Source organism: Schistocerca americana, chromosome X (genome assembly GCF_021461395.2).
Source record: "Schistocerca americana isolate TAMUIC-IGC-003095 chromosome X, iqSchAmer2.1, whole genome shotgun sequence".
Taxonomy (NCBI): Eukaryota; Metazoa; Arthropoda; class Insecta; order Orthoptera; family Acrididae; genus Schistocerca; species Schistocerca americana.
In genome coordinates, this window is record NC_060130.1 from 933,518,711 (window position 1) to 933,532,495 (window position 13,785).

Here is a 13,785-nt window from a genome sequence, read left to right on the forward strand (position 1 = left end):
TATTGAAGCTGTTGAAATTTTAGCTACCAGATGTCCGTCTCTATTTCCGTACGAATGTAGTAGTAGTATTTATCAAAGGTCGTCTGGCAACATTTTGACAGTTAAGCCCCACTACAAGATGCAGCTAAGGTGTACACCTATGCAGCAGCACGCCAAGCCTACAAGTTTGGAACTGCAGAGTGGTTCTAGTAGGCCTACTACATTACACGATTCACATCAGATTACCTGTTGTGAATCAGCGCATGTGCACTAGATGGCAGTAATGCATGGGACTCTGATGAGACTTGTAAAGTCGTTCATACAGACTAAAAAAAATTTGTAAAATAAATTATTAAATTACATACTCAGAGAGGAAGCTGATAGCCACATTAAAGAAAGATGCATGTTAAACGGAAAATACACTTACTTGTTCACACCATGTGGATGCCATTGTTGAAATTTGCTTTTGCTAGATGCCACTAACAATTCTACAACAGCTAAAATGTTTTTCATCTTCATCGATACAGTTTATGTGCGTTTTACAAAATCAAACAAGTGTTGGGATCTTATAAAAACTAAAGTGAAATCGACACTGCTGATAACGAAATGGTGGCGGTGATGACGAAATGGTGACGAAATTGACACTGAAACCTCTGTCTGAAACACGATGGGAAAGTGGAATCGAAGCTGTAAAAATGATATTTTTGCAATTTGATGATGTCCTCAAAAGTGTAAGTGACCTGAAAAATAGAACTGATGATTCCAAAACTCTTAGTGACTATGATGCAGTCTTGAAGGAAATGTTAACTTTCGAGTTTATTGTTGCAATACACATGTGGTATGGGATTTTACTATGCATCAGCAATGTAAGTAAACTATGGCAATCGGTTCAGGGGAATTTCAACATCGCTACCGATACTTTACGTTCATTTCCTGACTACAGTCAAGAATTCCATAACACAGGATTTGAAACAAGCACTGCAGAAGTTTGATTGTTTGTAGAAAAGGGTAGTTATGAAATTGAGTCTCAGATTAAAAAAGAAAAAGAATAACACCGAAAGAACGAATGTTCAGTTATGAATAAATTGATGAACCTATACAATCTGCTTAAATGCAGTACAGAGTTAGCTTCCTTTAACACAACGATAGACCCTATAATAGTCAACACTGAATGTTGATCAAGGCGCTCAATGAATATTTTGAATGATTTGGTTTTATTTACTATATGAATTATTTGAAATTGTTATCCAAGGACGAGCTTCGCAAACATTGTAATGATTAAGGTACAATACTTTGAGAAGGTGAAAATAGCAACGCACAGCCTTTCAAACTTTATGAGGAACTCCAATTTTTAAAATCCAACCTACAGGACTCAAAGATGCAAAACAACTTATTCAGTACATATCAGAAAATAATTTGGAAGAAGTATATTCAAAGCTTTACATAACAATTAGAAAAATGTTCACAGTTCTGGTCAGTACAGCTTCTGTCAAAAGACATTTCTCGAAGTTAAAATTTATTAAGACATACTTAAGAAGCACAATATGCCAAGAAAGACTATCTGTGCTGTCAGTACCATCAATTGAAGTGGAAATAGTGGCTCATATTAACTAAGATGTAATTTTTTTTAAAAATTCGGTGACGTGAAAAGCCAGAAGTTTGGTTTATTTTAATATGTGTTTGTTTAATGTAATTTCTGTCACTGCAATAATCATTGTAAACTGAAGAGCAAAAGGAACTGGTATATCTGCTTAATATCGTGTAGGGCCCCCGCTACCACGCAGAAGTGCCGCAGCACAGTGTGGCATGGTCTTGACTAATGTCTGAAGTAGTGCTGGATGGAATTGACACCATGAATCCTGCCGGGCTGTCCATTAATCTGTAAGAGTATGATGGGATGGAGATCTCTCTTGAACGGCACTTTGCAAGGCATCCCAAATATGCTCAATAATGTTCATGTCTGGGGAGTCTGGTGGCCAGCAGAAGTGCTTAAGCTCAGAAGAGTGTTCCTGGAACCATTCTGTAGCAATTACGGATGTGTGGGGTTTTGCATCGTCCTGCTGGAATTACAAAAGTTCATCAGGCTGCACAATGCACATGAATGGATGCAGGTGATCAGACAGGATGTCTACGTATGTGTCACCTGTCAGAGTTGTATCTAGATATATCAAAGGTCCCATATCATACCAACTGCACACATCCCACACCTTTAAGGAGCCTCCTTCACCAGCTTGAATAGTCCCCTGCTGACATGCAGGGTCCATGGATTCATGAGATTGTCTCCATACCCGTACACGTCCATCCACATGATACAATTTGAAATGAGATTCGTCTGACCAGGCAACACGTTTCCAGTCATCAACAGTCCAATGTCGGTGTTGACGGGCCTTGGCAAGGCGTAAAGCTTTGTGTCATGCAGTCATCAAGGGCACACAAGTGGGCCTTCAGTTCCAAAAGCCCATATAATTGACTTTTCATTGAATGGTTCACACACTTATGCTTACACTTGTTGATGACCTAGCACTGAAATCTGCAGCAATTTGCAGAAGGTTTGCACTTTTGTCATTCTGAACGATTCTCTTCAGTTGGCGTTGCTCCCATTCTTGCAGGACCTTTTTCTGGCCACAGAAATGTTGGGGATTTGATGCTTTACTCAATTCCTGATATTCACGGTACACTCATGAAATGGTTGTACAGGAAAATCCCCAGTTCATCGCTACCTCGGAGATGCCGTGTCCCATTGCTTGTGTGCCGACTGTAACAACACATTCAAACTCACTTAAATCTTGACAACCTGCCATTGTAGCAGCAGTAACCAATCTAACAACTGCGCCAGATGCTTGTTGTCATATATAGGGGTTAACAATCAGAATGTCATATTCTGCCTGTTTACATATCTCTGCATTTGAAAACGTATGCCTATATCAGTTTCTTTGTCACTTCAGTGTATATTACCATAAGATTTGTGTATAATTATTATCAGTGTATAATTCAGCTCATGTAATGTAACATTATTTTTCTGACTGGAAAGTGAAAGCGACCTCGCAAAGCTGATTCATCGCCAATGTTCAGTTTTTGCCAAGCACCACCACTGACACACTATTATGTTATACACAATTTGGAGCCCTCTAGTGGCACAGGGATGCACATACGTAGACATAAAGAATGAAGACCTGTAATGTTTGTTTTACTTAAAAAACTTGGTAAGAGTTTTCACATAAAAAAATTCAGACTTGTTACTTTTCAACATGTCCACATAGAATGCGTGCCCCACCTGTTAATGAGCTAAGCAAATGACGACACTTAGCAATGTCGTCTAATTCCCAATTATTTACAACAATACTTGTAAATGTGTCAAAAATACCTGAACTGCATTACATAGCCATTAAATGGTGGCAGTTTTATAGTAGGCAACTTGATGCTACATTTTAATGCACTCAAGACAGACCCAGCATCTGCCGAAACCCTGTCAGCTGCGTTGGCACGATTCATCTGAAATTGCTCATTTTTTGTATGACGTCAAAGACCATGTTTTCTTTGTCCTCAGTAAGCATGTCTTTGTCTTAAAAGAATTTGAGCTGTGACTATGTCCTTATAGTTCTCCATGATCTTCGGCAACTGTTCTAGCCTGACAGCAATATCCAAATTGTCCAACTGCCTGTCATGTCAAATTCATTTGCAAAGTTTAACAACTTGGTGATGCTTGCTTTCGCCAAGTGTGTAGTAACAAGTTTCTTTCCTAAAACCTTATCCATCATGGAATTACAGGGAGCAGGACAGCCAGACCAGGTACTCTGCTGATAGGTAGCTGCCGCTTCACGTTATGTTGTCACATCTTTCACAATCCAGCCCAGAAGGACCTAAATGTTACGTTCCACAAATAAAAATTTAAGCTGTACATATTACTAGAGGTCCAGGAATTTAGAAGGACTGAACAACGTTTTGGTTCCATTCATATTGTAATGAATGATAACAGGTGTTACTGAATCACTTATGTTCTCACCTTCGCAGAGATGAATAGGTGGCCTGACGAACATTGTCGTTCAGGTACAAAGAATTCCATAGAGGGCAGCACTCTCCAATGACATGATCGACGACAGCAACCGAACAGATTCAAAGTATTTTCATATTTAGCAAAACATTGTTTTGTTTGTTACAATATTTGGGCTGATGATCACTTCTCATTTTACTATACAGCCAATGAGATCTCTACGGTTATTATAAAATAAATACTATCATGCCAAATACACAATAGTATGCATTATCGAGGATTTACAGACACGGAGGATGAGAGCATGGAAGAAGATGATAAGACGACTGCCTTCATACCGTTTGCTGGCAATGTATCATCAGAAATTTGAATACTACTGCTAAAACACCATATAATGCCAGTTTTCTACCTGCTAACCAAAATATGAGCTTTATTTTGGGCTGTTGTAGAAATATATACTATCAGCCATTACTTTTGAAAACTTTATTTAGGCTATTAGTTTCACTGCCTCAGTAGCGCCTTCTTCCGGCCCCACTACACGAAATGTGTAGAGTACTCCAGTCACAGACTTCTAATGAATCCAGTTACTAAAGCGGTTCATGTATTATGTCATTAAGGTAAAAGGCAAGTGTTATATTTACAAATGTTGTAAAATGTTACCTCTGAGCTTGAATATGCTTCAGGCTCACTGGTGTGACTTCCAGGAACACTCATCTTCATATATCCAAAGTTATATGATCTTCACCTGCAATGGAAAGGGGATTTTTAGAGTAAGAAAGAATAAAACAAATACTGGATAGAAAAAAATCTCATTCATTTGCATCTAATGTAAGTCTACAGTCTGGACTACATTTTCTTTACAGCTTGAAAACACTGAATAATAATTAAGAAAAAGGAAGACATTTGTTAAAAAGTCTTTAATGGAAGAAAATTTTCAGTCTCCTAACAAGCCCAAAAACTAAGACTTTATGTAAGAAGACAGATACTACATATGATAGATCAGGTGCTTAATATCAGGTGTTACAACAACTTATTTTAGTCATGTTTATTAACTATATACTCAGTAAGGCTTATACTGATATGTGGACATTGCCCCCCAAGTGCAATCTATTAATTGAGATTTACATGATTTGGGTGCTTATCATTGAGGTTATCAAGAGCCCTTCCTGAAATACTCAAGAGCAAAATGTGGTTCATTGTTTAAAAAATTCATTCCACAAGGCAATATTCCAAATTGACATGGGATTCTCATTCACGCATCAACACACAAGTATACAATACATAGAACTCACTTTAAAGTAATGTTGAAACAACTAGTTTCAAAATACAAGTAAACTAACTATGCAGCAGCTAAAACAAATCTTAAAATGTGCATCACACTTATGTTCTCTCTATTATGTTACAGTGAGATATCAGCTGCTAAAGCAGTTGCTGCTCAATTTCCATGACATAAAATTCATTGAGTTAAAATGTAACCTACAGAAATCCTTACACCGTAAGCACTGCACACTTGAGGAACACACACACACATTGTACAACAGTGCTGTATTCAGAGGTACACTAATATTACTTACTCTCACCTCAGTATCTGAAAGGAAGATCATAATGCTCGGATTCTTGGCTTTACCAACCCCAGCTTTTTCTCCCCAGTGATGTACTATCCAATGCCTCAATAGTGATGTGACTGTGTATAGGGGGACTTCTTTTGTGTCCTCTTACCCAGCAGAATGGCACCACAGACCCAGCCTCAGTACAAGGAGAGGGAATTGTGGAGCATATGGCCTTGGTTACCTGCTGGATATATGTGACTGATAGGGCCACATAAAGGGGCAGGATAGCTGAGACATTTAACAGCACAACCACCTCTCATATGTTCCAGCACTCTCAAGACTGCAGTTAATATCAAATACAATGTCTTCATTATGTAAATGTATCTTAAGTAAATGTTAAGGAAATGCCGAACATCAGCCAATGGAGGCCCCTGCTTACAAGGGAAACTTCCCATTGCACCCCTCCCTCACATTTAGTTGTACGATGACACAGTGGATAGCCAGTCAAAAACTGATCACAGATCAAGCATGAAAACAGGAAGGTGTACTGAACTGTGAAAAAAAGAAGTAAACTAAAAACAGTGAATGGTCCATGTTCAAGATGTGCAACATTGAGTGAACTGGAAGAGGCACAGCATTGTTGTTATGTGGTCACAGTGTTGAACTGCAAAGTTATGTTCAAATCTCCTTTCCGCCCCATTTCATTCACAAAATTATGAACTGTCCATCCAGTCACTGATGTGCCTGTTCTCTTTCTGTGGTCTCAGCAATTGTCATACTATAAATTGGTTATAAAATATAAATCATGTGGTGGTAATACATTACTGTCACAAGTAAATGTGATGAATAGCAGGAGCAAGCAAAATGCCACTTAGACCTCTCACAGAAATGAAAACAACAAATAAATTGGTGTGAACTACGTTACAACAAAGGAATTCAAGAATCAAAACTTCAAAATGGAATGCAAGAGTCACAACACGGTATTTGTGTAGAACAAATAGAAGGTATATATGTATTGACGATCATCATCTTGTATTCACAGGTTTCCAGTGTTGGATACCAATGAAAACACACCAGACCTTGGATAAAAACCAGCTAGTAGTTTGAACCTCACTGTAGTATCGAGTATTTTCCTACACAAACATACATTTGAAACAAAACAAACACACGATTGAGATCAGTTGCCTACAAAGGATGGCAGAGAGAGGATTCTTGTTGATGAAGCTGGCTGGCTGCCAGTGGACTGTTTGTGCCTTTGGATGTGTGTTAAATATATGAGTGATATACCTTGGTGGGGAGCATGAATCCACCAAATATAGGTTGCGACTTCCATAACAAGATCCATGAAGAATTTTTGAACTTAAGGAATCTACAAGTTCTTTAAGAGATCAGATGATTGTGCAATATTTTTAGATTATTTCCTACATTTATTGATAAATAGTAAGTGTGGAGATGAAGATATGCTGTGACTGCTGCGGGGCTGTAAGTACCATATGATAAGAATGTTTATGATCCATGTGAAGAACATGAAGAGATGCTGCAACATCAATCTGACAGCATATTGTTGGGTTACATGAAGGTAATGCTCCAATATAGAATACTGTCCAAATAAATTAATAGATGCAAACATTGATTACGGCATGAAGTTACAAATAAGTTCGAGAAGTTTAAAGGGATGGAAGAAAAAAGTACAGTTAAATACTGCAAAGAAGTCATTGAACAAGACAGGAGTTCAGTAAATTAGAAAACAATGTATAGGAACAATTTATTCAAGCCAGAAGTGAATTAAGTGCAGTGCATGACACAGACTTACAAATTTTGGGTTGGATTGTGCTAAACAAATTGGTCTGGACTTGAAGGCTTCACCCCACTGGCTATCCACTTTAAAGGAACTACAAAATTATGAGCAGAAAGATAACCAAATATGTACGCAAAAACTATGCCAATAAACTGGAAAAACTTTTAGACTGTTTCAAGAATTTTGTTACAGCAACCAGCATCAAATTCCAACACGATGAAGATGCATGAGTCATCAACACATATCAGTCCAGTTTTAACTATGAAATGAAATCAACCCACATGTTATCATTAGTTCACCAACAAGAAGAAAAAGAAGACGAAGAAGAAATGTAGTATAGACCAGCTGCATGCCACTTCGCACAGTTACACCATACAATATGCCATCAACAAAGCAGGATTTATTTTACTTACATTTTACTTATGTTTGCAGGAAAAAAAGCTTGTATTTGGGCTGCAAGTTCAGCAATAGGTGAATAGCATATTTGCGTAATCCCCTAAAGTCATTGTGAATTGTAGTGCATCAGGCAAAATGGAGAACAGATTAGTGGAAGATTTTAATGAACATGTGATTCCTCCCCATGTGAACAAAGTTTCTGCTTTACTTCTTGACAGCTATATAAGTCAGGAGGATCAGGCATTGTACAATTCTGGTGTGGGAGCAGTGATTATCATTCTTCCAGGTTGTACACCTCTTGTGCAACCATTAGATGTGTTTGGCTTTAGAGAAGTGAAATACTTTGTGAGAAGGCTCTACGATTTTGCAAAGTTGCACAGATACACAGAGCAGTATTGTTTACGTGATCATGTGTCGGGCACACAGAGCAGTATTGTTTACGTGATCATGTGTCCATTATCAAACTACAAGTTCTCATACATAATCAACTTTGCTCTCTTAAATTACAGGACATCTGATTTGCTTGGATATATGCAGCATTTGGTGGTGCGCATGTGGAAAACTTCAGAAATGTTAACAACATATGTTTTGATAGAGCACAAGGAAAACTGTGTGATTGTGAAATGGTTGCTTTTATTTGTTGCATCATATGTGACAAACTATTATGTTTATAGCAACGAAAACAATCAATTATTGACAAAATTATTTAATTGGATAGATAAAAAATCCACTCACCAAGTGGCGGCAGAACACACACGTAAAAGACTGTTGTAATTGGCAAGCTTTCGGCGGCAGAGGCTCCTCCTTCAGGCAGAAGGGCTGAAGGGAAAGGAAGAAGTGTGAAGGAAAAGGACTGGAGAGGTCTAGGAAAAAGGGTAGATTTTGGTAAAGTCAACGAAAACCGCAGATCAGGGGAGACTTACCATACAGGATGAGAAGGAAAAACTGATTGTTGGGGACTGCATTGGACAAGATTACAGTAAGCCTCCTCAAAGCCCCGGTTCTGGGTGACTAACAAAGTGTACTCCTTTTCCTGGACCTCTCCAGTCCTTTTCCTTCACCCTTCTTCCTTCCCCTTCAACCATTCTGCCTGACGAAGTAGCCAATGGCTCCGAAAGCTTGCCAATCACGACAGTCTTCTGTGTGTGTTCAGCTGCCACTTGGTGAGTGGATTCTTTATCTATCCAATTAAATAATTTTGTCATAGCTATTATGTTTATATCGTTTCTTTGGGAGTGATCACATTCACATTCACATTCATACTAACACCTAAATCGGGCAAAGGGGCATACTTCACTCACCAGGCATACACGTTTGGTGTGTTGATAAGAGATTCCAATCATATTTACACACATTCTGTCATAAGTGTCGTGTATAACAACAGAAGTGTTTTCCTGTGGACAATTTTGTTGACTTGTCATCAAATATTTGCAGTTCCCATTCAAGAGCCACTTCCTTTCGGCTACTAATAGAATAGTTGTATGGAATCCACTTCCATTATAGGTCCCTTCCCTACATCTTGCTGTTGAAAATGGATGGTACCCCATGACAAAGACTCAAATTTGAATACCACAGACAGACACATCAATGACTGTACATAGCTCATAATTATGTTAAAAAAAGGGGGTGTGTGGGAGTGGGGCATGAGGAAGATTTGAACATGGATCTCCTGCTTTGCAGCCCAACACTGTGAGCAAATTGGAAGAGTGTTGTGGCTATGTTGTCAGTGTCGCACATCTTGAAGTTGGAATGTTCACCATTTCTATTTTGCTTCTTTTTTCATAGTTCAGTAAACCTTCTTTCTGTTTTCATGTTTGATCTGTGTTCAGTTTTTTACGGGCTATCCACAGGGCCACCTCACCACTAAATGTGAGGGGTGTGTGATGAGGAGTTTCCTTTGTTAGATCCGTAAGTGTAAACTACGACACATTTACAATGCTGTGATAAAAGTTGGCAAAATACAGGACTTAACAGTGCATCCTGAGGCAAAATTCTTCCTGTAGACCAGGCTCATCCAAGAATCGCGCCCGCTCCCTACGGGCGCGAGGCAGTGTAGTTCAGCGCCCCGTCCGCGACCTTGTGTCGCTAGTGTTGCCATAGGAGAGAGAGAGGGGGGGGAGGGAGGAGGGCGGGGGGGGGGGGGGGAGAGAGGGAGAGAGAGAGAGAGAGAGAGAGAGAGAGAGAGAGAGAGAGAGAGAGAGAGAGAGAGAGAGAGACCGCACAGCACTCCTCTGCGCTGGACTGTCCCACGGTCTGATCCGATGTAAACAAAATATTCTATTTTAGAAATAGTTTTATGTAAGGGATATAGTGTCTCATTCTTACTGTTAGTAGTTACAAGTAATTATTTTTTGTTATACTTCGTGCTACGGCTTTTTGTATCCCTTTTCAGAGTTTAGAAATCGGATCCTTAGTTTGCTGTTTTGTACGTAATAATTTTAACTGACCAAGTTTGAAAACTCAAGAATTAAGGTTATAAAGCTCTTTAATTCTTACAGTCAACATTGCTAAAGAAGACAATTAACATTTTACACGTTTTTCTTTTTCGAGGAAACGATTTTGTCTAGGATTGGTACAATATTCCGTGAGACTGCTGACCTCAAAGAATTAGTCAAATTTTTATCACCAAGTAATGAACTGTTCTTAGTTTTAGCAAGCCTTAAAAGAGAGAAAAAGCGCTCACAAATGTACGGAGAACCAAACATTGAGAGAAATTTGGTCGCGTGCTTGTGCGAAAGAGGATATTTCTCTCGTGGAAGACATCTGTAAAAGTCATCCAAAGTTTTACACATAAGAAAGCAGTTCTTCAGGCGGATATCGCACTGCTCTAGTTGAAGCACTTGTGAGACGTCCTCTGCCCGAAGGGAAAACGGGCGAACAAATATATATAAGGCCGGTTGAAGCTCACTAATCTCCAAAAATCTGTTTTCAAACTGTTCTTGTAATTCGAAAATGATTTGATCATAATCTGAAAAATCCAAAGCATCTTTGACACTGTCTAGTGCAGGAAAGTGTCCACAATTCTTCTCGCGCAACTGTTTTCCCCCACAAAACAAGTTTTTTTATTTTTTTTTAATGAATGAATCGTCTGCACTAAATCAGCAACAGAGTGATTTTCGCCTTGGAGTGAAATGTTTAAGGTATTTAAATGACCAGTAAGGTCACTGAAAAAAGCCAAATTCGCCACCCACTTACGATCACAAAGTAATTCTTCTGGACGTCCTTTCATTTCAAAAAGGTATTTATTTCACCCCTCAAGGAGAAAAACCGATGAAGCACCTTTCCTCTGCTCAGCCATCTTACTTCGGTGTGGTAGGGGATGTCCGGGTATTCCGCTTCGATATCAGCCAGAAATTCTTTAAATTGGAGATGTGTGAGTCCATGCGATCGAAGATAATTAACCGCTCGAAGAACTGTGTCCACAACATTTTTTATGTTGACAATCTTCGCACAAAGTGCCTCCTGGTATATCAGACAATGGACTGCCGCGAATAAGGAACAGCCGACTTCAGCCATTTTTGTCCTTACGTAACCCAGGAATCCAGTGCGTATCCCTCGTAGCGCAGGGGCTCCATCCGTTGTTACACTGGTGAGGCGTTCCCATTTTAAACCCATTGACTCTAACACGTTTTCCATGGCTAGAAAAATATCCAAACCCGTGGTTGTGTCTTGTAATGGTATAAGGTCGAGAGGCGCGGCGGCCGGTTGGGCGGTCCGCACGGCCAGCTAAGCGACACGGCTCGGCCACTACAACACACGAATTCGCCCGGGGCGCTAGCGGCGCGCCCCAGGGGCACAGTTTGGACGAGCCTGCTGTAGACTGATAAACTCATTATAAATTTTAGTTTCCTCATAGACTGGGTCTGTGAACAAATGTACTCTCAGTGAAGTACAGCAGTATAACACCCACTTACTTAGAGCCAGCAGACCCCGCTTAGTACGTACCCCCGAATTACATCGCTGCTTGCAAGCAGTTAATGATGCTGCAGGATGAGATGCGCTATTTAGTACTGGTGACTTAAGCTGGCAGTAGGCTGCACACACAACATTCCACAAAGCTGCCCACGGATCACAATTAGAGATTCGCCAACCTCAATACAGAGGCTGGAGTACAGATCAATCTCTCAAGACCATTGCCAGCCTAACCCTTTATGGGGGGAATAGCATTCTTTTTCAGCTATGACTGCCTAGCAGCACTATAAATAATGAAAATAAAGAACCTATAGTCAAGGTAGGACAGTAAAAAAGAGCTAAGAAACCACACATTTTGTCTCCTACTCACAGACACAACAGATGAGCAGACGATAATTATTGCTTTCTTGACGGAAAGGTCAGCAATCTCTCCAATCACAGGGTGTCTGGCTGTTAACAATCACACAATGTGAAAAAAATCAGCTGCTTGTTATCAAGTAAGAGATCTCATTTCAAAAACAAATTATTACTGCAGGACAAGAAAATAGATGGTAGGAAGAGAGTGAGTATCCACAATGTTATTCCAATACGAATGATGATTAGAGTTTGAAGTCCTGTTGGCAACAATATTGTTACAGACAGACCAGAAGCTTGGATTTGGGATGGAAACTGGCCCTGCTCTTTTCAAAGGAATTATCCTGACATTCTCCCAAGGCAGAAAGCTGTGTCTCAAGAAGCAAGCAGTTCCAGTACATTCAACAGGCAACCCATGATGAACAAACACTCTGGCTTGATGGGTGGTTCAGCTCCTGCATCCCTCGGGCAGCTGTTGCTGTTTTTTCTGGCGCAAAACCACAGGAGGACTCTGGGTCCCTTAGAACAGCAGGAGCAAGTTAAGCAGCCATCACACCACCCCGTCATTCTTCTGAGCGTCATCAAAGCTAAGTTTTTTGCTCCTGCTACAGCTTGTTGGAAAACAGTTCAGTGGCTTCTGTTAGCAATGGCAGGGAGTCTAGTAGATTCAGAGCTGCCAGCTTTAGAAGGTGCAGACACACACAGGGAATCACTTCCAGCATTGTCAGTGCAGACACACCTTACAAAATCTTCATGTGTAGAGGAATTTTTTCAAATGAAATTAGATGATACACAGGCCCCCAGCAAGGAAATAAAACAAAAACTGTCACAGAAGGAAGAATCTGGTGATTGACAATACAAGTTGTTTGAAATTATTAGTTGCAATCTGAAGTTATGACCAGGGCATAACATTCTTGTCATTTTGTGGCTTCTTTCAAAAAAGAAGTTTTGCAATCAATTTCAGAATTAACATGGAGCACGAATAAGCTATTTTTGCAACATAAATGACAATTGGAAAGCCTGATGTCTGACAAGATAGTTGGTTTGGAGAGCAAACTGTCTTCCCAAATCATAAGGGGCAGTCAAATGAAAATGATCCAGATGCAAAAAAGTAAGTAAACTGTTTGTTATTTCAAGAGTAAACACCATAAATGTTAATACAATAATGTCCACCCACATGTTGCAAAGGCTGTTTCAACTACACTACAGAAGTTTTTCTGGGAAGCCCTTAACACACCCTCATTACAGACTCAATCTCTCCCAGTGCAATTTCCATATTTTTGGAGCCCTGAAGAAAGATATTTCTGGTTGTCAATTTGCTTCAGGTGAATAGGTGCATGCCTGGATACAATCATGGTCCCATAGGCAACTGCAAAAATTTTTCCAAGAAGGCAATGACCATCTTGTCTCTCAGAGGGATAAATGTATTTACCGTTATGGTGATTACTTATGAAATAATAAACAGTTACTTTTTTCTCCATCTGTCTCACTTTCAGATAACTGCCTCTTATACTAACCTAGACACACAAAGTGTACACAGTGTGTTCAAGCCTTAGAAATGCAAGTATCAAAAAATTTGGAGACAGTCAGTAATGATCACGAAGATTTTATGACAAAGTGACATACCCCAAAATAATCATGAATTATTTGTTGCTAACTGTATCAAGAAATGGCATGAAGAGCGAGAAAACTTACTAACCACGCAACAGAAATTGATTGATTGGTGGTTACTGGACGACAAAACAGCCAATTTTTTTCAAGATTAGGAACAAGAATTTAATGAAGATGTGGACAAAAAGTTAACA

The 13,785-nt window shown here is 39.5% G+C and overlaps 1 protein-coding gene across 1 annotated transcript in view; it reads right to left on the bottom strand.

Moving 5' to 3' along the window:
* Nucleotides 1-13,785, bottom strand: part of LOC124556617 (caspase activity and apoptosis inhibitor 1-like) — a 211,202-nt gene that overhangs the window by 150,317 nt on the left and 47,100 nt on the right. The window contains exon 2 of the mRNA XM_047130584.1: nucleotides 4,631-4,715. Coding sequence (XP_046986540.1) covers nucleotides 4,631-4,690 — 60 coding nt within the window. The 5' untranslated portion in view covers nucleotides 4,691-4,715. The remainder of the gene's footprint in view (nucleotides 1-4,630; nucleotides 4,716-13,785) is intronic.